This window comes from Equus caballus, chromosome 8, assembly GCF_041296265.1.
Source record: "Equus caballus isolate H_3958 breed thoroughbred chromosome 8, TB-T2T, whole genome shotgun sequence".
In the NCBI taxonomy this organism is placed as follows: domain Eukaryota; kingdom Metazoa; phylum Chordata; class Mammalia; order Perissodactyla; family Equidae; genus Equus; species Equus caballus.
The window spans coordinates 46,959,399-46,983,730 of NC_091691.1; the positions used below are offsets into that span (position 1 = coordinate 46,959,399).

At 45.4% G+C, this 24,332-nt stretch overlaps 1 protein-coding gene across 4 annotated transcripts in view; it reads left to right on the forward strand.

Annotated features, from left to right (window-relative positions):
• TMEM241 (transmembrane protein 241) overlaps nt 1-24,332 on the forward strand; it is a 121,246-nt gene that overhangs the window by 18,957 nt on the left and 77,957 nt on the right. For 2 of the 4 annotated variants that reach the window (XM_005612767.4, XM_023647498.2), the window contains 2 exons: nt 11,601-11,682; nt 22,448-22,525. In XM_005612767.4, the coding sequence (XP_005612824.1) occupies nt 11,601-11,682; nt 22,448-22,525 (160 nt within the window). The remainder of the gene's footprint in view (nt 1-11,600; nt 11,683-22,447; nt 22,526-24,332) is intronic. The other 2 variants (XM_070220724.1, XM_070220725.1) reach the window with 1 other exon arrangement.

The following is a 24,332-nucleotide window of genomic DNA, read 5'->3' on the forward strand; positions in this document are numbered from 1 at the left end:
CACCGAGTGACCCGATGGAATCCTTCTCCTCCCAGGATATTTGTCCGGCAACTCAGTCGTTATCACCACTGAGTGTTGGACAATTCCCTGGAAGCCTTCTGTCTTGGGGAAAAGCTCTGGTTTTCAGCCACAAGCTTGTCATTACATGGCAGCTGCTGCTGTTGCCTAGCCATTGCAGAATGCTGACGTGATTTTTCTAGCAGATGTTGAAGTGCTGTGCTGAAGGCTTTCTGTATTTCCCAAGTGTGATCCTAAAGGAACACTGTGACCCATTTTGTCTGACCAGACGTCTAGTAGCATGGTGGGACCACAGCGCTCTTTATTAGATTCTTGAACCAAGGCTGAGGACAGACTGGGGTGTGATTTCATGGACACCATCCTCTGGTTCCCATGTTACCAGGCTACATGTTTAAATAAACACATTTTGAAGGTAGTTTTTAACCTACTTGCATTTTTTGTCCACTATACATGAGAGCAATTTTTTTTCCCCCTGAGGAAGTTTCACCCTAAGCTAACATCTGTTGCCAATCTTCCTCTTTTTTCATGTGAGCCGCCTCCACAGCATGGCTACTGACTAGTGGTGTAGGTCTGCGTCCAGGAACCAAATTCAGCCTACCGAAGCAGAGCGCACCGAGCTTAACCACTAGGCCACTGGGGCTGGCTCAAGAGCAAATTTTTAACTCTCTGGTTTTCAAGTATGAGAGGTTCTAACTTAAAAATTCTATGCCGCAGTACCTTTGTGACCAGAGATTTCTAACAGATCAAGGAGAAGCCCAACCCCTTAATTGTCCATTGTGAGTCTTTGCTGGAGAAGCATAACACATATCCTTGATAAAACCTCCAAATTAACTCAGTCCTGTTCCTAAAGAAATGAACAGTAAGCTAGCCAGTTGGGGTCCAGATTGAACTTCTTTTTAATGATTGATTATTTATTTTTTTGGGGAAGATCAGCCCTGAGCTAAAATCTGCCGCCAATCCTCCCCTTTGTTGCTGAGGAAGACTGGCCCCGAGCAAACATCTGTGCCCATCTTCCTCTACTTTATATGTGGCACGCTTGCCACAGCATGGCTTGACAAGCGGTGCGTAGGTCCACCCCCGGGATCCGAACTGGGGAACCCCAGGCCGCCAAAGCGGAACATGTGCACTTAACCACTGTGCCTCTGGGCCAGCGCCTATTTATTTGTTTTTAAGTGAGCCAGCCCACCTTCATCTAAGCTACTGGTGGCTGGAATTTCTCAATGGTTTCATGTGTTGATACTTCATTTTGAGTGACTTGTAGTTTTATAGGAAGTCATCTTTGCTCACAGAGGAAAGTTAGCACTGAAATTCACGTGTTTTTGATATTCTTCCCTATTGTTTTCTCTCCAGAGGAATGCTTTACATATGTATGTAGAAATTACTTTTTGGGGGTAATAAAACAAACTTTCGAACCTTCAGGAAACATACTGAGAGCCACGGAAGGGACCTAACATTGAATAAAGTCTGATCACTCTTGGTGTGGTGATTCTGGTAGTTCCCAGGAGAAGAGTCCTTGAGACCAGGGCTGGGAAAAGGACAGATTTTTTTTTTTAAGCTTTATTGAGGTATAATTAACAAACAAAATGTTAAGATATTTGAAGTGTGCATTGTGGTGATTAGATATATGTGCACGTTGTGGAAGGATTTCCACCATCTGCTTGATTAGCACCTCCATGACCTCACATGCTGACCTTTTCGTGTGGGTGTGAGAACATTTCAGTTCTGCTCTCCTAGCAGATTTCAGTTATATGATACAATGTTGTCAGCTGTCGTCCCCACCTTGTACACTAGATCCTCAGACTTTATTTGTCTTATAACTGCAAGTTTGTACCCTTTACCACTCTCTCCCTGTTTTCCCACTCCACACCCTGGTAACCACTTTTCTACTCTCTTTTCCTGTGAGTTTGAGGGTTTTTTTCCCCCCAGTTTTTAAATGTAAGTGATACCTTACGGTGTTGCTCTTTCTCAGGACAGGATTTTTGGACATTTGACATTTATTAGTGCATGCAAGTCATGCCTGTGCCACTCAGGGCATAGGAGTCCACTGAACTCACACTTGGTTGTGGCCCACCCCTCCGTCGCTGTCAGTCAGTGTTCATCCGGCCACTTCCTGGCCCCTTCACAGGCTGAGCCAACAGTGTTCAAGGTGGAACTCCCAGCCTTGTGACCAGGGGTGTTACAACGTCTTGCTCGTTAGCTCTGATTCTCAGTCAATTAGTCACTCGTCGTAGTCTGTGTCCTGGCAAGGCCAGAAAATGATTGTAGGGGCTTTCTTTCTTTCTCATGCTTATTAGAAATGAGATCTGTATCTTCTATCCTGCCTCAGTTGTTATTCGGGGACCCGGGTGACCTGTATTTCTTTTTCTTTTTTGGACTATATTTCCTAGTAGTGATGTCTCTTCTCTTCTTCTGTGCTGTCTTGCAGTCCATCTCCTAAGGCTCACGGAGCTGCACATCCAGCCTTGGTCCTCCCAGGGGAGGGGGGAGGTGCCCCAGGGAGTGGGTGGGGGTACTGCTCGGACCGTGGAGGCTGCCGGTGGCGGCCCTGGAGCGCGCAGCAGGGATGGGGCATTGTGGTCCTTCAAACCCGGCAGCTCGGGGCCAGGGGACTGGTCTCTCTGAGGCTCTCGTTGTCCTTCAGGGCCTGTCCATGCCTCACTGAAGGTGACGAGATTTCCATCTCAGCGTGAACTTACATGTTGAGAAGCTTGGGCCAGTGAGTGAAACGTGAAATGGGAAGAAGTGACGATTCCATGTGGGAAGGACCAGTTATGAAAGTGCCCTGAAAAGTGGAGCTTTGCAGAAACCCGGTGGTAACAGGGTCCTTTGTGTCTAGTCAGGGGCCCTGCCTCGTGTCGGAAGTCTTGAGTGCCACAGCTCTTAAGTTCCAGAGGTTGGTACCCAAACTCCCTTACTCTAAATCAGGGGTCAGCAAACAAGAGCCCGAGAGTAGACAGTTTAGGCTTTGTGGGCCGGACAGTCTCTGTGACAGCTACTCACTCTGCCTTCCTAGCCCGAAAGCAGCCCCGGACCTTGTAAGTGGATGGGTGTGGCTGTGTGCTGATCAAACGCTGTCCTCAGGCTCAGGCAGCAGGTGGAATTTGGCCTGTGGACTGTAGTTTGCTGACTCGGGCTCTGAATTATGCTCTGCGAGGAACAGGATCATCACAGGGTTCTGGGGGTCAGGTAAGATTAGGGCTTAATTCTGTAAAGAGAGGATCACCCCATGTGAGTCAGAGGAAGAGTCAAGCATGGAGAAAGGTCTAGGGAAAGTAGGAAGGAGGGAGAAAATGCAGTAAGACTCTCTGAGGACCACATTCGCCAGTAATGGACCGACAAAAAAGAAGTCTAGGAATCTTCTTTAAGTGGAGAGTTAATATATGCAGAAGTCCTTGTAAACCGCAGAGCAGACGTTGACTTTACAGTGGAAGGTTTGCTGTGTTAGGCAATGCCAGGAGTCAGTGCGCGAACCCTGGTATCTTGGTGGCTTGTTATTTCCACATTTGGAAATTGCTTTTAGGTCCACTAGGCGTCAGTATAATGCAGAGAATTCTCAAGAATTCAGCTCAAGGAGCCCTTCAGGCACCCACGAACAAATAAACTTCTGAGTGTTTTCAGGGAGCAGATGTTCCCTTAATAATGCAAGCTCTATTTAAAAAAACAAGTGATTTAATTTAATTAGCCTTCTTCTCAATAACAACAGTCTTATAATTCGTGCCAACAGGCTATTGTTAGCTTCTTGTAAAATGCTTTATTCATCAGGGTTCTTAGGGACAGTAGAATGTGCATGAACAAAAAAACAAACAAGCCCATGACTCAAACGAGATGCAGTATTTGTGCTTATAAATCATGTAAGAAAAATTATGTATTGCCACAATTTTCAAACTAGACCCTGTGGCAAATAGCCTTCATAGAGTGTGGTCTGCAGTCTCTCCCTATAGGAGTTGCTATGAGACCCCTTCCTACACACACACACACAGACACACACACACACACACAGACACACACATTCACTGGCTCAGCTGCTCCTCAGAGGCCCATGCGCCACAGAGACCCAAGATTCCGATTCTGCCAGGACCACCTCAGGCTCTAATTCCATCTTGCCTCCTTTATTGACACATCCGACAATGAAAGATTAAACCAGTACGAGAGGCTCAGATGTGCCCACTGATGAACCGAAGGTGGAGAAAGGGTACCTTACTAGTGCGTGCCTCGTTTGTGCCCGACCTCTGTCTGTCTTAGAACCACACAGTGTTAGAGCCACAAAGGAGGCGTCTTAGTCAGCTCGGGCTGCTATACAAAAACACCACAGAATGGGGGCCTTAAACAACAGACGTTTATTCCTCACAGCTCTGGAGGCTGGAGGTCCAAGACCAGGGGCCGGTTCTGGTGAGAGCTCTTCCCGGTGTACAGACAGCTGCTTTCTTTCTGTGTCCTCACATGGAGGAGAGCAGAGAGGAGAAGCAAGCTCTCTCACGTCCCTTCCTATAACGGCACTAATTCCATCAGGACGGTTCCACCCTCGTGACCTAATCACCTCCCAAAGGCCGACCTCCAGCTACCACCACATTAGGGGTTAGGGTTTCGACATATGAATTTCGGGGGTGGGGGACACACGTGCAGTCTATGGCAAAGGGTGAGTCAGTTTACCCTCTCCGGAAGACGATTTTGTAACCAGCTACAACTGTTAATGCGTGTATCTTTGAACAGCCATTCCAATTCAGGGAATTTACCCTGAACGGTGCAAAAACATTGTGCCTATGAGACAAGAATATATTCAAGGATAATCGTTACAGCATTAGAGTAGTAAAACCTGGGACTAACTTAAGGAGCCTCGTATTCAATTATTAATAAATTGGGGATGATTTTTTGACAAGGAAAGATGTTAAGTTGGGCAGCTTGTGAAACCATGTGGGATCCGATTTTTGTGAAAGTCTTCATATCCGTGCATATGGACACTGTTGGAAAGGAGCCGTAGCACGGGATGAACATGCTTATCTTTGGGTGGTGGGATTGCAATCGTAATGTTTTTCTTGATTATCTGTATTTTTTAAATTTTCTGGCATGGGTAGGTACTACTTTTTATATGAAAAAGAGGTAAATTATTATAGAAAACAAAGCAACTGCCTCCATTCAAAGTTCCTAAATTCATGTCTGTTGAAGAAAAACATGTTTGTTTTTTAATGCAGTTAGTTTTTTGTTGTCACAGTTATAGGTGACGCCGTGGTTGTTACAAATGTTTACTGAATTTGAGATTGTTTGGATTCCCCATGAGGGCTGTTTCAGAGAGGCCGATGGCAGGACATAGGGATTTTTTGCTCTCATCCCTGCCCTTGAAGACCGAGTAGCTGTAAGCACCAGCACTTCTGTTCAGAGCAAAGTCTCTGAAGGGCTTGAGAAAAGCGGAGGAAGCGATGTGAATTAGGGTCGAGTCCCTGATGTATTTTGTTGCTGTTATTTTCCCTTTGTACCAAGCTAGAGAGAGAAGATAAAATTTTTTTTAAGTTACAAAAGTAATACATTCGTTCAGCAAATATTTGAGTGTCCACTGTGTGTGCCAGCGTTGCTGGAGGCGTAGGGGGCACAATGACAGAACAGACAGAAGTCCTTGCCCTCATAGAGCGGACATTCTGCTTGAGGTAGACAGACAAGGAACAGATGAAAATTGGAGTGTGTGGTATGTCAGAGGGCAGTGAGTGCAGAGAAAAATGGAGCCAGGTAAGGGGCCAGGTGTGGAAGGGGATGAGTGTGTGCCGGGGGGTGGGGTGAGGGTTGCTACTTTATAGAGAGTGGGTGAGAAGGACTCCCTGATAAGATGACCTTTGAGCAGAGATCTGGATGCGCGAGAGAGCAGGCCGTGCAGGTGCCGGGAGGGAGGAGGTCCCAGGCAGAGGGACAGCAGCAAGCCCTGGAGTGCTTGGTGTACGTCATGACCGACAGAGAGGCCAGAAGGCAGTTTTGTTCCACTTGTAAATGACAACATCATCGTAGATACCTATATGTACCTCAGGGAACATGCATATTTTTAAGGTTTTTGATAACTGTAGCCAAGTAGTACATATATGCCCTCCAGAAAGATACCAATTTGTATCTCACAGCAGTATATGAAAGCATTGATTTCATGACCCCTTCTATTAGATACTAACTTTAAAAAATTGCTAGTTTATGGGGCTGGCCCGGTGGTATAGTGGTTAGGTTTGTGCACTCTGCTTTGGCGGCCCAGAGTTCACAGGTTTGGATCCCAGGCATGGACCTACACATCGCTCATCAAGCTGTGCTGTGGCAGTGTCCCACATATGCAATAGAGGTAGATTGGCACAGATGTTGGCTTGGGGACGATATTCCTCAAGTGAAAAATAGGAAGATTGGCAGTGGATGTTAGCTCAGGGCCAATCTTCCTCAACAAAGAAAAAGAAGAAGAAGAAGAAAAATTGCTAGTTTCTTGGGCAAAACCTGGTATATCGTTTTAATTTAAAGTTCTTTTATTATTAGGGAGGTTGAATAACTTTTCATATGTTTATTGGCCGTTTATTTCTTGTGTGTGTCTATGAGAGACACACACACACACGCTCGGAGAAAGGAGAGAGAAAATTACCTGTTTTTGTTGGCTGACTGTTCGGGGGAGTTGATTTTTTTCTTATTGATTTGTAAACACTCATTATACTTTAAGGATATTAAACTCCAGGCTGTGCGTGTTTTTTCCTAGTTTGATAATTGTCTCTTGATTTTCTGTATGGTGTTTTTTGGCCAGTGCATTTTGTGTAGGTGGATCTGTCAGTCTTCCCTGATGGCTGCTGTCCGTGGAGTTCTGTGTAGAAAAGCCAGGAGGAGAGCATTTATGGAATGTCCTTGTGTCACGCATGCACTGCCCAAGTTCTGCATATTCATTCTCTTAGCTCATCTTCTCAGTAGCCTTCTGTGCATTAGTATGCTCATTTTACAAATGAAAAAACTGAGTTCTCGTTGCAAACCAGCTTTAGAATTAGGGTATGAATCCAGGTTTGCCTGACCACAAAGGCACCTTCTTTCCACTGCGCAAACCCCCGGCTCTGTACTTGTGCATCCTCCCTGCCCCCACCCCAGGTGACCTAGATGACCCTGGATGACCACGGCCCTAGGTGACCTGACCCAGAAGGAAGGGCACAGCCCAGGGAAGTGTATGAAGTTTGTCCATCCCTTTGAGCTATTGGCTAAAGTTAGTCAGCTAACTGCTGGAACATTCCTTAGGGATGAAGAGAGCTAATTATAATTTCCAAAGATTTGGGTAACCATGTGAATGTTATACGATTACACTCTCAGTGCCCAGAACCAGGTGTGATTTCCACCACTTATTGCTATATCTCCCTGGAAAATAATCCTCAACTATAGCAGAGTAAGATTTTTTAATTGCAGTTTCATTTCTTCCTGAAGAAAGGATTTTTAAAAAATATTTCAATAGATGGCAAAAGTGCAAAGAATTACCGCCCTTGTATCTCTTGTCCTCACTTTGTCCGCACACTGCCTGGAAGAGTATGGAAGGCTCAGTGGGCGTGGACTCTCTCTGCCCCCGGTGGCCGCGGAACGTTCTGAGCCCTCGTGCTGTGGTGGCGCACTGACAGTCGTGGAGACCCTGCAAACCAGGGGTCCGAATTTGCATTCCCGAAGCAGCAGGTGTAAGCTGTTCCTCAGATGACGTCAGTGCTGTGTCTGCTGCCTCTGCTCCTTGCAGCAGGTTCTGTCCAGAGGGGAGGCCGCTGGGTGCTCCCGGGGCGGCCGCCGTCCCTTCTCTGCCCAGCTCTCCCAGAGCCGGCAAGTTTTGTGAGCTCGGTGTTGCCCAGAATTTTGGAATAAATAGTTAATGAAGAATTAGTTTGTGACAAAGTCTTACCAAACCTTAAGAGACGCTTATTGTTGTGAATAATGGACCAAGGGGGGAAATATGTTGAAGAAAATATCTTTGAGAGATGAGGGAATACAGGAAAATCAAATGTAAGACTTATTTAATTGTGCATTTTTGCTCACCAGGGAACCTTATCCAGTTCCTTACTTGACATCTCTGTTGGGGTGTTCCAAAAGCATCTCAAGTTCGTAATTTTCAAGACTGAGTTCATGATTTTCCCAATCAAACCTTTTCCGGTTGGTTGTGTCTTAGGTTACCACCATCCAACTCACTGTTCAAATTGGAAACCTGGGAGTCATCCTTGGTGTCTTCTATCCCTCACCCCCCCCCCCCCAGTAGAAATTATCACCAGGTCTTGTTGATTCTCTCCATCTCCATAATCTCTCATCTGGATGCACCACTGCAGTGTCCACAGATCTGCCTGCACATCCCTAACCCCATTCCAGTCTATTCTTCTGTAGCCAGAGCAATCTTTTCAAAATGCAAATCAGATTATATTACACCCTCACTATCCCTGGGTTTGTCTCTCCATCTACTAAAGCTACACTTGCTTTCTTCCAATTTCCTCCTGCCACAGGGCCTTTGCACATGCTGTATTTATGTCTAGGACGTTGTGTCCTTTCCACTTCTCTACTCCACCCCCTATACCTGGTTTAACTTTGAATTTTTCTCAAACATCACTTATTTGAGGAAGGGTTCCTCACTGACTATGTCAGATGCCCTTATGATATAGCATAGTCCTTTAGTCTCCTTTGTAACGCCAACTTAATATTTTACATTTATTTATATGAGCAAAATACACATGGCTCCCACCTTTATGAAACTTACAGTTTATTTGAGGGATGGGGGATCCATTAATAATACAGGCAGAAGTTCCCTTATCTAACTCTGTTAGACGGATAATTAGTGAGTGGGTTAATTGAAAGTCAGGGAATCATCTTTTGATGAAATAATCTTTTAATTTAAGATGTATAAATATGCATTCATTTGCTAATCTTTTGGTAAGGCTTTTCCTTTGCCTATAGATGGTCAACTAGTGTTCCGTCGAGTCTTTTCTTGCATAAACTACACTTAACATATACTCTGTGATTTTCAATAGAATGAGAACTTTGATACTTTGAAACAGTCTGAATGGAGAAGCCTTCTCGATTTTTACTTTTTCCCCATCCTTTCACACTTGTCTTGCCCACACCTGTTTTGACAGCAGTTTTTCCAGTGGTTCATGTTGATTATTCTTAATAGCAGCTGTAGTTTCATGTTGGTGTGAGGCGGCTGTCTCACCGGTGGGTGGTCTGGGGGCCAAGACAGGGCTCGAGGCCAGCCGCTTCTGCAGGTGCCTTGGGTCTGCCACGAGCGCGTGTTGCTTTGGCTCCGTCCACCTGGAAGATGGGCGCTGAGTGAGACGACTGTGGAGAACACTAGCACCAGGGCCACTGTGCCGGCGTCGTTGTCCCATGTTTGGAACCAAATGCTTGTACAGCTGCCCTGTAACATTTCCCAGAAGTCTCTTTGGTCCAATAGATCTGTGTATATTTTTTCTAGTTAAAGTTATTTCTTTGTATTTTAGGGTAGAAGGGTTAAAATACAAGATGTTCCCTAGCCATGTCTTCTTTTTCACGTCCATGGCCACTCGGATATCCTGCTGTCTCTTGGCGTAGATGACTCGGCAGGCGTTCCCTTTGTGTAGGAGGGAATGGAGCGCAGATGTCTGGGGCCTCACTGGCCTGACCCTCCGAACTAAGGGTCTGCTGCAGCTCAGCCAGTTGCTGTTTCACCCAGCGCCCTCCTTCCCTCTCGCTGCTCCCGCAGTGGAGGCTCTGGGCTTCCTTCTGGGGCCCGGCAGGCCATGGGCCTGGATCCTGTCTCCCTTGACCCTTCAAGGCTAATAGAAAGCCTTTTCCTGGACGAGTAGCAATTGGCCGATGTTACACCTGACCCGTTAGGATGGAGGATGGCATCTTCTTTCTGCTCACCTTTTGGTTGAAAGTACAGACATCTGTTATTGCAGAGGGACTAGTAATAACAGAGAATACTCCTCAGATCATTAGCTGCTTGGTTTGCCAGCAGAGCAAAATCATGTTGTGTTTCAGCTTATCTATTTGTATGTCAGTGTCTCCCATTAGATTATGAGGTCCTTGAGGGTAAAGCATGAGAGAGTGGTTAGCCCTGATGGCCTAGTGGTTAAAGTTTGGCGTGCTCTGCTTTGGTGGCCTGGGTTTGATTCCCGGGCACAGAACCACACCGCTCATCTGTCAGTAGCTGTGCTGTGGCAGCAGCTCATGTGGAAAAACTAGAAGTACTTACAACTGGAATATACAACTATGTACTGGGGCTTTGGGGTGGGGGGAACAAAAAGAGGAAAATTGGCAACAGATATTAGCTCAGGGTGAATCTTTCCCAGAAGAAAAAGGAAAAAAAAAGATTGAAAAACAAACAAACTATGGCGTTAGAATCAGACCTGAATGAAAATTCTGGCTTTGCCATTACCAGCTCTTCTGACCACAGGCAAATTACTTAAACTCTTTGCGCCTCAGTTTCCTCATATGCACAATAAGGATAATAATACTTTCCTCATAAGATTGTTGTGCACATTTTAGAGAGATACAGTGTAGAAAACATTTAGCACAATGTGAGGTTCGTAGCAAGTGTTCAACAAATGTCAACTGAGATGCTGCTGTTAATAAAAATTCTGGTGCTGTCAGCACCTTGCGAGTTGCTGTAAGTATTTGCTGGTTGAATTTATACAGGAGTAGGGTGTTTGAAGGCCTTACTGGAGACTGGAAACATTTTCATGCCAGGTTCCCTGGGAAATTGTACAAAAGCAGGTCTGATCATAGGTCGAATGCCTGCCCGTGCTAATAAAATTAAGAGAGATCATTTCTTGAGCAGGCACCATCCCAGGAGAGCAGTTCACTGAGTTACTTGGGATTATTATGTTATGTTCTGCTGCAGTGGTTTCATTCATTTCATTCTATTGTTAGAATAACTCTGGGGGCGTGGATTCAGCGGACCCCTGCATTTGTAACTCATGGGGAAAGCAAGTTGCAACCTTAGTGATATGCACTGCATGTAAAAATTGGGATTCCTTGAGGAAAGCAAGATTCTAAACTGTAATGAAAAGGCCACAATTGAGTCAAGGCAGTGCACCCTTCAGAAGTCCCTGGAGATTCCCTGACCTGCCTTCCGGGTGGTGGTTGGAGTCAGCACACGGCCCCCAGCTGAAGTTCTAGCGCTCTTTTATTTTTAAATTCTGTCCTTTGACACTGTGGTTCCCTTTGTTGTGGTTTCATGGAACTGTTTGATATATTGCCTTGGTAAATAGCCTTTTTAGACTTTGATAATTTGGCGTGGGTTCTGGTTACTTAAAATCCGAAGAATAATGTTCACTGCCCCTTAAAAAAATCGAGTTTGTTCTCTCTCCCAACCCGCAGGAAGGGTTTTTCTCTCGCCCCCTCATCTCTGCCCTGTTGTGGGGTCAGTAATGCTGAGTGGCTGGCAGAGTGACGACAGGCTGTGGTCAGATGGCTTTGTCAGCCTCCATCACTCTGGGTGGATACAGAACACGTCGCACTTCAAGGACCACTCAGGGATGTTTAGACAGCCGCTATCGCTGTGTTTGGTGCATTGGAAGGATCATACCTTCCAGCCAGGTCTTTTGGACATAAAGTGACAGAAGTGTTATGGCCTCTTTCCCTCTTTCCAGATCTGCTGTTTTGACGTGGCTTCCTGCTTCGCTGCTGTTTGTGGGTATAATCTATGCTGGTTCCAGAGCATTGTCCAGACTGGTAAGTGTTAGAGGTCTTGGGAGGACGCTCTCCTCTTCCCCTCTGCCTCTTAACTTATTGTGCTTGGATCAACGGGGGACAAAGCATCGGCTTTCCACTGGTACAGCTGCGCGGGAGAACAAGTCTTGGACCCGAGGCCATATGGAGCCCTTTACCCCCTCTCCCTGAATTGAAGATAGCCAGATAACAGGAGAGGGCCAGCTGGTCTTATAAGATGGAGACGCAGATGGAGCTGCAGAAAGAGAGAGTAGTGACATTTGAGGAGCTCAGTCCTCACAGGAGGGCACTGTGAAGAACAAACTTTTCCCAGTTACATTATATATGGAACTCCAGAAATTTAGTTACTTTACCATCAAAAGAGACTCCATTAATACCACCATTGACCAGAGACTCAGAACATGGCTTAAAAATCAGGACCAGCAGTGACGCCTCTTCCCGCTTTGTACCCTAATTGCTAACTGTTTTTAGCTATCAGAAAATGATTGTGTTCTGACTTTTGGAAAAATGTGAAATTTGCGAACAATTTAGTCTTTTTATGTAAAGTTTGTTGTTATATGGGTCCCTTGGATCTCAGATATGAAGACAGTAAAAACAAACAAAATCTGCCTCATTGGATAATAATGTTATTGTTAGGACAGCTCCAAAGTTGCAAAATAGTGGTTGGGAATTGATAGCGGTAATTTCTAAATAAAATCATCATTTTTCTTTCATGATTCATAAGCTACGAGTAGATGGGGTGATGTGTGCAATGGGGAGGAATGTCCTGGGTGGGCCCAAGAGAGGACCCACAGTGCACGCTGGTGCTCAGCCCAGAACAGGAGGCCTGTGCTGGCCTTCCGCTGCCTCCTCTTGATTCTGTCGGGCTCCTGCGAGGCTGCGGCCTCACCTTACACCCTCTCGCCTGCAGGGGGAGCTTCCTCTCCTGTAGCAGAGTATAGGATTTGACAAAAAACAATGTCTCGTTGTTCAAAGCCTTTTAAAATTTTTTATAGGATCTGGGTAGTTGTGGATGCCAGAGTTTTAAAGTTTGAATAAGTAAGGTGTGCTCATAATAATAATATTTTTTGTTTTTACAGTGCTTTTTCCTATGTTTTCAGAGTGATTTCCTCTGTGTCTTTTTATGTGATTCTCACAGTCACCTGACAGGGGATGGGTGAGGCAGATGTTCATCTCCTGACAGAGGAAGGGACTCAGATATGGAAAGTCTTGGTAACTGCCTCTAGTCCCACATGGTAGCAGCTCCTCTGACTTCTCACCTTTTGCCTTTTCAGATTTGTCCCTTTAGGAGCAATGTATAGGGATTTTAGAATGAGCCCAGGGTACAGTAGTCATGCATAACTTCAGACTCTTTTGGTTGCAAGTGTTGGAAAGCTCACAAACTGACCTAAGCAAAAGGGAAATTTACTGGTTCACATTAATGAAAAGTTATAGGGGAGAGATCCGCTTCAGGCATGGTTTGATCCAGAAGTTCCAGTGGCATACTCAGAATCCAGTTTCTGTCTCTCAGTTCTGCCCTCTTGTCTTTGCCCCATTTCACAGCCAGGCTCTTCCCTCATGGGTGTTGACTCCAGGATCATCTCCTCACAGCTTTAAGTCTAATGGAAAGAGACTGTCTTCCTTGTAGCTCCTGCATGAGTCCCAGGATTCAGTCTGATTGCATCAGTCAGGGCCACTGCCCATCCCAGGTCTAGAAGCTACCCAGGAGGATGAAATTATGCTGATTGGCCAGCCTTGGATCATGGCCTCCCTGAACCATTCACTGTGGCTGGAGAGACTCAGAACACTGGCCAGCCCCTGTCATACAGGATCCCCACCTGGGTCCCATAGACTGAGAGAGGGTGTGGCAGATGCTCAGTATTGGAGTGCTTTACCAAAAGAGGGGCTAAGGGTACTAGGTGGCCGGAAAACCCTTAAAACTCCATCGTAAGTGTCCGTCTAGTGCGTCTCAGGCAGATGAGGTCTCCTGTCACCTAGAACAGTGCTTCTCGGAGTCTGATCCACAGGTGGGGCCACTCTGTGAGCTCTTTGTTACCTGTCCGTATGGAGATTGTGCCAGAATGTATATCACCTTCGGCAGTAAGCACACTGTCTAGTTGAGCTTACGTTTTTTTTCATGGCAAGACTTTCTGAGGAAGGCAGTGCACCGATTTCCATTCTGCCGCAGCACCTTACCATCTTCTCGCCAGCTGGGTGTTGTCCGCCGGGGTCAGCCGTCTCTAACAGGCAAGAAGAAGCTGCTGCAGTTCACTCTCAGAGCAAAGGGGAACCACCAAAACCCAGGTGTACCCAATCAGAGCGGGAGGAGGACGGAAAGGAGACACTTATTATTGATTTTTAGTGCAGTAACTCAACCCAGCATCTTTTCTTGGTTTTCCATTTTTACATAGTTGTTTAAAAATTTATAGAGTGGATTAAACATGAGGCACTCATATGGCTTGTGTTAGAGAGAAAACAGGCCTCTGTGCTGGTGCCGAGCTGTCAGTTTAATGAATCCATTAGGAATTGCGGGAAGAGTGCTCAGTTAAAGTCTGTGGGTGTATTGTTATGCAAAACACTTTCGAGGTGGCCCTGCTCCCTAGAGGCCTCCTTTATCTGACGGGACTTTGCAACTCCGTTCTCCTGATGTGCGTCTCCTGAGAGGAAGCTGGTTTGCCTCTGCGAAGGCTCAGCAGGGACAGTTCTTTATGACTTTTCCACCTCACACTCACAGCTGAATCATCCACAGAGCGGAGGGAAGGAGATTAGTCTTGTGGCCCTCCGTTCAGCAAATGTTTATTGGGAATCTATTATGTGCTGGGGGCTTAAAGACAAATAAGACGTGGTTCCTGACCTTGAGGAACTTCATGGGGAGTGAATGAGAGACACACAGCTAACCCTGGGAACAGACGCCCTGAAGATTCAGTGTAAGGATGTGCCGGGCGCTTCCCGTTGCCAGCTTCGTGACGTGTGAAGTCGGACTTAATTACTCCCCTTTACGGATGAGGAAACTGAGATGCAAATTACTTGGCCAAAGTCAACAACTAATAAATGTTAAAGCAGAGATGCAAACCCAAGCCTGTCCAGCCGTAACAATCCTCCAGATCTTACTTACCCTGTTTCCTCCCGAGATGACAACCACCAAGGGAGCTCAGACCATCAGGACTGAGCAGGGAGGGGGGGAGAGGCACCGTGGCCTTGTTTTCCCTTCTGCTCGGGCTAACTCGGGCCTGCTTCTGCAGCTCTCCTACACTGAATAAGCTCACGGTGGTGATGCTCTCATGGCATGAGTGTCAGTCTTTGGAGGGACAATACGACTTGGACCAGTTGTTCTTATTCTTGTTATAGTTTCCCGTCCAGACACCTTCTCAGCTAGACAGGAGTGCCACAGAGCCTTGGTGGTGAGTGTGTAGAACAGATGTGCAAATTCATACATTAGTGAGCTTATGGGGAGAGGCCATCCCGGTGTTAGTGATTTGGCCGCTCAAACTATGCTGTTTTCTTGCTTAGGGGAAGCCAGGGTCAGCAGTTGGAAGAAACTGGAAATCTAAATTAAGTCATCTTGACAGGACTGGACTTGGTTTGTTACACAGCGCTTTGATCTTGGTCCTTCCCTAACTGCTTGTTAGGGTTTCTGTCTTCCCTGCGCACAACATTCACTCAACACGTTGGGATGGAGATGGGATGGGGGTGTTGGTGAGGAAACACACATGGATAATTAGACCCATGTGGAGTGAGTTACTCAATTAAGCAAACTGGAGCCCGTGGGTCCCCTCCCGCTCTGTTTGGCGCCAATCTTATTTGGCGCCAAAGTAAAGGAACTTGGTTTTACAAAGGAAAAGACTGTACATATCGGTGTGGAATGGAGACTTTCCCCCTAATGTTCCCTGTTACTGCTGATCAGAGGCAGCTTCCCTCCTCTGTCCCCTTGTTTTCTTATCAGAGGTGATCAGAGTCAGATCGATAGGACTACTTAAGATGTGGGCTCTGTGTCAAAATAGCAGCCCCCTCCTCTGGGTTTTAGTTATCTTCTTGTTCCATCTAGAGATGTTCTCCATAACCCTCATAAAATGGCTTCTGAAACTGGGCTCCTAATGGAAAAATTCACGACATTGGATTTGGCAGTGATTTCTTAGATGTGACACCAAAGACACATGCAACAAAAGAAAAAATAGACAAAATTGGACTTCATCAAAATGAAGCATGCCTCAAAGCACACTATCAGCAGAGTTGAAAGGCAACCCACAGAATGGGAGAAAATATTTACAAATCATTTATTTGCTAAGGAATTAACATCCAAAATATACAGAAAACTCCTAAAACTCAACAACAAAACCAAACAACCCAATTCAAAAATGGGCAAAGGACTTGAATGAACATTTCTCCAAAGGAGATATATGAATGAGCCTATGAAAAGATACGCTACATCATTAATCATTAGGGAAATGCAAATCAAAATCGTGATGAGATATCACTTCATGCCTATTAGGGTGGCTGTTATCAAAAAAACAGAAATACAAGTGTTGGGGAGGATGTGGAGAAATTGGAACCCTTGTGCACTGCTGTGGGGAATGTAAAATGATGCAGCTGCTATGGAAAACAATACGGTGATTCCTCAAAAAATAAAAAATAGAGTTACTATATCATCCAACAATTCCATTTCTGGGTATCTATCCCAAAAAATCAAAAGCAGGGCCTCAAACAGATATTTGCACACCCGTGTTCATAGCAGCAGTATTTGCAATAGCCAAAGGATGGAAGCAACCCAAGTGTCCATTGACGGATGAATGGATAGACAAAATGGGATATCAGCACAAGGGGATATTATTCAGCCTTAAAAAGGAAGGAAATTTCTGACGCGTGCTCCAACATAGATGAAGCTGGAGGACATTATGTTAAGTGAAATAAGCCAGTCACAAAAGGACAGATCCTGTATGATTCTACTTATATGAGGTACTCAGAGTAGCAAGTTCACAGAGACAGAAAGTAGAAGGTGGTCACCAGGGGCGGGGTAGGGAGACTGTGGAGTGGCTGTTTTCGTGGGGACAGAGTTGCAGTTTTACAAGATGGAAAGTTGTGTGGATGGAGGGCGGTGATGGTTGCACAATGTTGTGAATGTACTTAATGCCACTGAACTGTACACTTAAAAATGGTTAAAATGGGAAAATTTGTATGTGTATTTTACCACAGCTAAAAAATGGATGTTTATAAACATCTCCGATAGAGGTTTCCTTGAGGATTCAGTGAAAGGAGGGGCTGATGATGTGTCCTCACCTGTCTCACTCAGAACTCCTTTGGATGCTGCAGGATACGCATATTTAGTTTAACTGAGTTCATTTCTATGTACTTGGGTAAAAAGTGTGAGAAGAAGAGCAGTTCACTGAGAGCAGGCCGGGCTGCCCTTTGTTCTCCCCCTGCATTTACACCCCAAGTGAGCGAGCTGGGGGCAGGTGCCGCCCCCAGGCCTTTTCTTATTCCCCTGCATCTCATCAAGCTGGAGGGGCTCCTGGTATTGTAGTATGCCTACTTTTCATTCAACAAGGCCCCTTAAACATGTCAGCTACTTAATGTGGTGCACAAATGAAGGTCAGAGAGGGCCTCCAAGCGTGTGCTGGAGAGACACTGGCAATGAGAGGAATCTGCTCCTCTGCCCTGCGGGAGTTTGCCGTCTAATAACAGAATAATGAAATTAATGTAAATAAACACTTCAGTTTAATTCATGCAAATCAGTTTATGAATGGATTCATTTATACATATACATATACATATTCAGATACCTCCCCATCTTCCAAAAAGGTTGTGTGGTGGCTTAAGAGGATAATTATGAGGGGCTGGCCCAGTGGCACAGCGGTTAAGTTCGCTTGTTCCGCTTTGGCGGCGCGGGGTCTGCCGGTTCGGATCCCAGGTACGGACATGGTACTGCTCATCAAGCCATGCTGTGGCAGGCGTCCCACATATAAAGTAAAGGAAGATGGGCACGGATGTTAGCTCAGGGCCAGTCTTCCTCAGCAAAAAGAGGAGGATTGGCAGCAGATGTTAACTCAGGACTGATCTTCCTCAAAAAACAAAAAAAAAAGAGGATAATTATGATTAAAATAAGAGAAACACTTCCTATGAATAGAATTTTAAAAGAAATGTAGGTAAAGGGTAATAGTAGAAGAACTCAATAAGGTCACAGAGAAACTTAGCACATAGAAATTTATGCTGTAATATCTTACCAAAAATGTACAGTTGGGCCTTGACTTTGGCTCTCAGCTTTCTGTAGCCAATAAAAATGTTAGAAGACTCTGAGTGCTTGTAAGATGAGAGCAGGGTTGTTGCCGAAGAAAAGCAAAGCTCTTCATTGCTCTCAGGTCCTAAGGTCTCGTAGAGGGTCGACAGGACCCTTCAGTGGAAAGAGTCTTCAGTAATGTCCTTATAACAAACATAATAGTAACCCAATTTCTAGAATTCTTAGTGCTTTTTTTTGGTGAGGAAGATTGTCGCTGAGCTAACATCTGTGCCCATCGTCTTCTAATTTGTATGTGAGACACTGCCACAGCATGGCTTGATGAGCAATGTGTAGGTCTGTACCCAGGATCTGAACCCAAGAACCATGGTCTACCAAAGTGGAGCACAGGAACTTAACCGCTATGCCACTGGGCCAGCCCCAAGGGTTCTTAGTGCATCTTGGAGGCACGATGACATAGCACAGGTCAGTGGGAGTGGTCTTCTGGGGCTAACACCACTGCTCCCTGGTTCTGTGGCTCCCTCCACAGTGGGCAGACTGCCCTTAGGCAGTTGTCTAGGAACATTATTTCTGGCATGCACCATTTTGATAAAAATTAGGCCGCCAACGGTGAAAGTTACGTTCTTTGGCAAGGGCCCGCAGTGGAGTCATTCTATACTGTAGATTAAGGTCACACCCATATAGTTGAAAATCACCCAGAGAGAAGGTAGGATTGAGATTCTTTTACAAAAATTAAGAAGCTGACCCAGGACCTGCTTGAAGAAGGGAGTTGTCCACAACCCTGTGGAGTGACCCAAGGCCGTGCCTGTGGGCAGGGCCAGAATTTTCCTAAGAAAACTGTTTTGAACCGGTTCCAACACCTGAACAAATAACAAGCAAGGCCTCAAAATTCCACTGTGGGAAGCATGGAAATAATGAAAAATTTTAGGTAATAGTTATGAATTTCTCTTCACAGTCAGAGAAGAATTTTCGATGGTACATGGAAGAAAGGTTGAATTTCAAGCTAATAGACTCTGAGAATAAATTAGTTGTAAATTGTGCTCCTAAGTAACGAAATGAATTGGCCTGCAATGTAGTTGAATTTGGTCAGTTGCGTTTTGTGTCAAAAATGATGATTTGGGCTTTATGGCAGTTGATCTTGGGCCATTTTTCCTGATGAAAGATGGTAGGACCTTTTGTTGTTGAGGCCATTTCTGGAGTCTTGACAATGTGGAAGAACACGCTTATATTTCTGTTCTCTTTAGCAGTAAGCAAGTATCTAGATCATGTAATTATTAAGAGGCAGGTTATAAAAGAGACTCAGATTATACCCCTCCGTTTTCTCATCTGTATAATGGGGGTATTAATAGTATCTACTTCATAGAGCTGTTATGACAATTAAATATGTAAAAGCAGTTGGAACAGTGTCTGGCACAATGAGCATTCACTATATCTTACCTATTATAATTATTGCTATTATCATTTTTCAGAACTTTTGTCTGATTTGACAAAAGTAAGTCCTTCTGAACCTCACTCCACAAAGATAATGAAGGGCGAGTTTTCTAAAAGCATCAGTTCCTAGGAGGTCTCCTGAACTAATCGCATAGTGCAGACTGGGAGTTAGAGGCCGAGGGAAAATTAGTAATTAAAGTTGCAAACCGCCTTAATACTGTTTTTGATAGATCTCTGCGGAGGCTGATAGAGTCAGTCACAGAATTACTGTTTCTAAAGCCTGCGAGGGTCTCAGTAGGAAAATGGCTTGAGAAATTCGGATTGAAATGTTTGTAAGTAGAAATGAAAGGTACATATCCCTCTTAAAAATGGCATAGGGTTTTCTTTGAGTTCATCCATTTTAGCTCATTCCAGTTTTAATATTGGAGGAAGCGAACTGGCAGGATTTGGAACACCCCAGTCATATTGGACTTTGGAGAATTGTAGATCCAGGAAGTTTACCCGGGGGGCCTGATGTGGTTTGGGTATTGTAACATCGAGGCTGGGAGCGTGGGCTCTGCAGTCAGACAGGCCTGGGTTGGAGTTGTGGCTCTGCCCCTGAGCTAGATGAGTGCTCCACCAAGTTGCCTGATCCTTTATGCTTCAGTTTCCTTGTCTATAAATCAAGGTAATAGCATCCGCTAAGGGAGCTGTTGGGAGGAGGTTTAAATAAGAGAATGCAATTAACATAATTAGCACTGTGCTGAACACATTGTCGGTAGCTATTATTAGTGCACTTTAACATCAGTCTATATGTAGAGGTAGATCCTTTTCCAGAATCTGATCAGAGTAGGTCCGAGGGAGATTGAGAAACCTGTCCACAGATGCTTTATAAAATAGAGACAATTGAGAGGTCTACAGTTAGCGTCTAGAGGTCCATAATGTCAGTCCTAAATCCGGTCTCCTTACTGATTTTATAGTCAAGGAGGCAAAGGCATTTTAAATAAGTAAGATCTAGGTTGTCCTTTTGTATTCATTTTCATGTGCCACATGAGTAACCTGTCCAAGATTTTCTATTTTCTAAAGCCAAGAACTAGCAGGCCAGCACCCAAGTCTGCCAAACATGGGCCTAATGGATAAAGTCAGTTAAAAAAAATCTCTTTAATAATCTTAAACCACATAAAAAATAGTTCACAATATGAAACTTTAAGAAGAATAAAAAGAAGCACAAAAGACAAATGAAAAATAGAAAAAGTATGATTTTAAAGGAAAAAATAATTTGAGTTGAACTTTTAATGAAAGGTAAAATAAGAGTAGAAAACATTAAGAAGGCAAGAAAAATGTCAGGCAAGGACTCAAAGAGAAATAAAGCAGTGCAAGCTAGAACACAATACTAAAATAGGGAAGAGCTTTGAAGTTATAAAAGTTTTAAAAGCAAGGTAAAAATATATCCTCTAAAATGATAAAGAAAATAAGTCCATCTGGCAGGAGGCGAGCAGTATGATCTGTAAGCGGGCCCTCTAAGCTGGAACAACGCCCCAGCTGAGGCCGCTCTGTGGAGGCCCCTGAGGGTGGACTGCCCGTCAGTATGCGGTATGGACAGCCTTGGTCCTTCACCTGCGTTATTTCCAGCATTCCTCCCAGTGGCTCCAGGTCGTAGGTATTGTTCTCTCCATACTAAGAGGAGCAAACTAAGGTTTGGACGAGCGCCCTGCCCCACTAGCAGATGGCGGAGCTGGGCCTGCAGCCCAGGCTGATGCCAAAACCCACACGTATTCTTGATCTTTTTCTGCTTTCCAGGAAACATCATCATCATCATCAACAACAAAGACAATAACAAAATCCCGTGCTGTGTTTTCTCTTTTGGTGCAAAGTTGAGTCCAGTTACTCAAATGCTTGCCTCACTTCAATCTCCTAAATATTTCGTTAATGTGGACACTTTTCTGCATCTTCACTGCCACTGACAAGTTCAGGCCACCATCTTGTCATTCCTTGTATTAGTTTCCTGTGGCTGCTGTAACAAATTACCACATATTTGGGTGGCTTAAAACAACAGGAATTTATTCTCCGCTAGTTCTGGATGCCAGAAGTCAGAAATCAGTATTCCAGGGCCAAAGCCAAGGGGTGTTGGCTGAGCCGCACTCCCCCAGAGGCTGTGAGGGGGAATCTGTTCCTTGCCTCTTCCTGCGTCTGGTGGCTGCTGGCGTTCCTTGGCTTGTAGTCACATCCTCTGTGTGTGTCAGATCTCTGCCTTTCTCTTATAAATACTGTGTTTGTGTTTCGGGCTGACTCAGATAATCCAGGATAAACTCCGCATCTCAGGATTCTCACCTTAGTCACATTCACCAAGACCCCTTTTGGCCGTGGAAGGTAACATTCACAGGTCCCAGGGGTTAGGAGGTGGCTGTGTTTTGGGGGCCCAGTTTTCAGGCTGCCGTGCCCCTTGACTTTGCAACGATCTCTGCCTCCTGTCCTCTGCCCGCAGCCCAAGTTCCGTTAAATGCACAGATCAACTCATGTCACTGTCTGCTTTGAAACTCTCCCGCGGCTCCTGTGGCCCTCGGTCTGGTCCTGATTCCCTGACGGGGCTTGTGATTACCTCTCCACCTTCTTCTCCCCAACTGCTCCCTCCTGCGTTGTGCTGCACCATGCCCGACTTCCCCAGTTCCCGGAGGAGCTGGCTTTGCTCTCCCCTCTGCCTGCAGCGCCGTCTGCCTCCTCCCTCTGTTTGGCTCACTCGAGTTCATCGTTCAGTTCTCGTTTAGGTCTTGGACTTCACCTCCTACAGGAAGGCTTAGTCTTCCCACACTGGGTAAGGTGCGCCTTTCCATGGGGACAGTCTCCCTATCTCATGTCCACCTTGTTCATGGGATGTGTCCCCTGCACCTGGCACAGTGCCTGACACACAGTAGGTGCTTAATAAGCATACGATGATGAGAATACTCATAGGCGTCGAGCCTCTATGACCACCCTACCAAGAACAATACTACAACAGAGAGTGCTAATCCATGCAGAAGAGTTTTTGCTGGGGAGGATTATACGTGTGGATGCCAACAGTTCCCCCAGATCTTTATTTTTAAGCAGCAATCAAGAATTATGTAATTATGAGATCAAAGAAAATATTTTCGTGCTTATTCTGTTTTCTTTCAGGCCATTCCTGTGTTTCTCACTTTGCATAATGTAGCTGAAGTCATCATCTGTGGGCACCAGAAGTGTTTTCGGAAAGAGGTAAATGATAATGCAAAATGCTAGTTTCACCTCCCTTGCTTTAAATTTCAAAGATGCACCTTTGTTTTAGTGGCTCAAACCTTTCCCTGCCGTCTGTTTCTAGTCAAGACTGCCTGACAGTGGTTGCTGATTGCAGGCACCACAGTTTTGACATCCCTTCAGTTCATCAGGCATATGTGGGAGTGCTCGTTGATCCGAACGGAGCTCAGCTCCGGGCCGGGGCTGGGCCAGGGCCTCGCGATGGGGGCCCGGTGGGGGAAGCCTTCCCACCCGCAGCTAATCCCAGCACCACGTGGAAACATACAGCAGAGCTTCTCGTCGGTGATGGGAGCATCAGCCCACTTTGAGGAAGTTCCCTTTTTCCCAGCCCCAGCTCTGCCTCACAGCAGCTGGATCAAGTTCCTTCGTCTTCTGTGCCTCCGTCTGTGAGAACGGGATAGTAGCCTTTCCCAGCTCCCAGAGTTGTTGGGAAGACACATTGCGGCACAAGCATTAGGTGCTTCCGGCAGTTTCTGGCATGTGTAGGTTCTCTGGACTTGTTAGCTATGATTATTAACATTATTGGGGGTGGTTTTAATTTGGTCCCTCTTTCGGGAGTTCCTTTTTTCTGACATCTGCCCATCTGACATGGTTTCGTATCGAAATTTTGGAACTTTTAAACTAGAGAGAGGCTGGTCTGCCAACTAGGCAGCACTTCTCTGTATGCTGTATATATATTTATATACACGCACATATATATATTTTTCCCTTTCTTAGTAGTATATAAAATAATGAGGAATTTCACAATCAGTGGCATCTTTGGTTCAGGGAAATATAGTATGATTCTCCCTGTGTCTCTGCCTGCTTCCTCTGAGCCGTCTCATTGCCGGGCCCACAGGGCTGTTCCTTTTGTAGCCCCAGACCTGGTGCTGAGCTGAATGTTCACTAACTGGTCACTGAGGTTTCCGGTTCAGAAACCCGCCAAGAGCTGCGTAGGTTCTGGGAGACTGACTCATGCCACTCACATTCCAAAACGGCTTCTTATTTGTGAGATACTTACTTTTTTGTGAATTTAAAATGAAGATTTACCTGGCCTAGGTGCGAGATCCAGGCATCTCCAGGGGATGTTGTTCCTGATGAATAAGTCGGATGAGAGGGTGAGTGTAGGACAGGGGGCTGGAGGGACCTGGAGGATGTTTCCAGCAAGCAGAGACCAGGGGCCAGACTTCCAGGCTGAGAGGACCTGTCCTTGGAAGGAATTGGGTGGACACCAAAATATTTTGAATCTTCACCTCCTTTTCATCACTTAACACAAAAACAATGCCATTTCTTGTCAGGGAAAATTAGGAAATAATTTTGTGGGTTACATATCTAGTTATTCTAAAAAACTTTTCTTTCCTTTATGGATGTAATGAGATGTAATAAGTTGTAGAAAATGCAGAGGGGAAAAACCCAGAAATAACTCTGATCCTACTCCCAGAGGAAGTCATTTATTCTTTCAGACTTTTTTCTGTGCACATATATAGATGTATTCCCACAAATGATAAAATATGCACTATTTTTCCATCGAACAGTGTGTCAGGAATCCCCGTTCGTGTCCTTATTCCACTCCACGCGGGACACGGTGTGTTGGCCTGTCCCCGTTTGTAGACTCGTGGGTGGTTTCTGGTAGTTTAGCACTGACCTGCTCTGTGACGAGGACTGCTGTGAGATGTTCTTGGTGTGATTTCTGTCTCTGATCGTTCAGCCTGGAGCCTTGATGGATGACGGGATATCGTGAGGACAACAGTTGTCACCACTTCTCAGACTTTACCTGTGACTCACAACA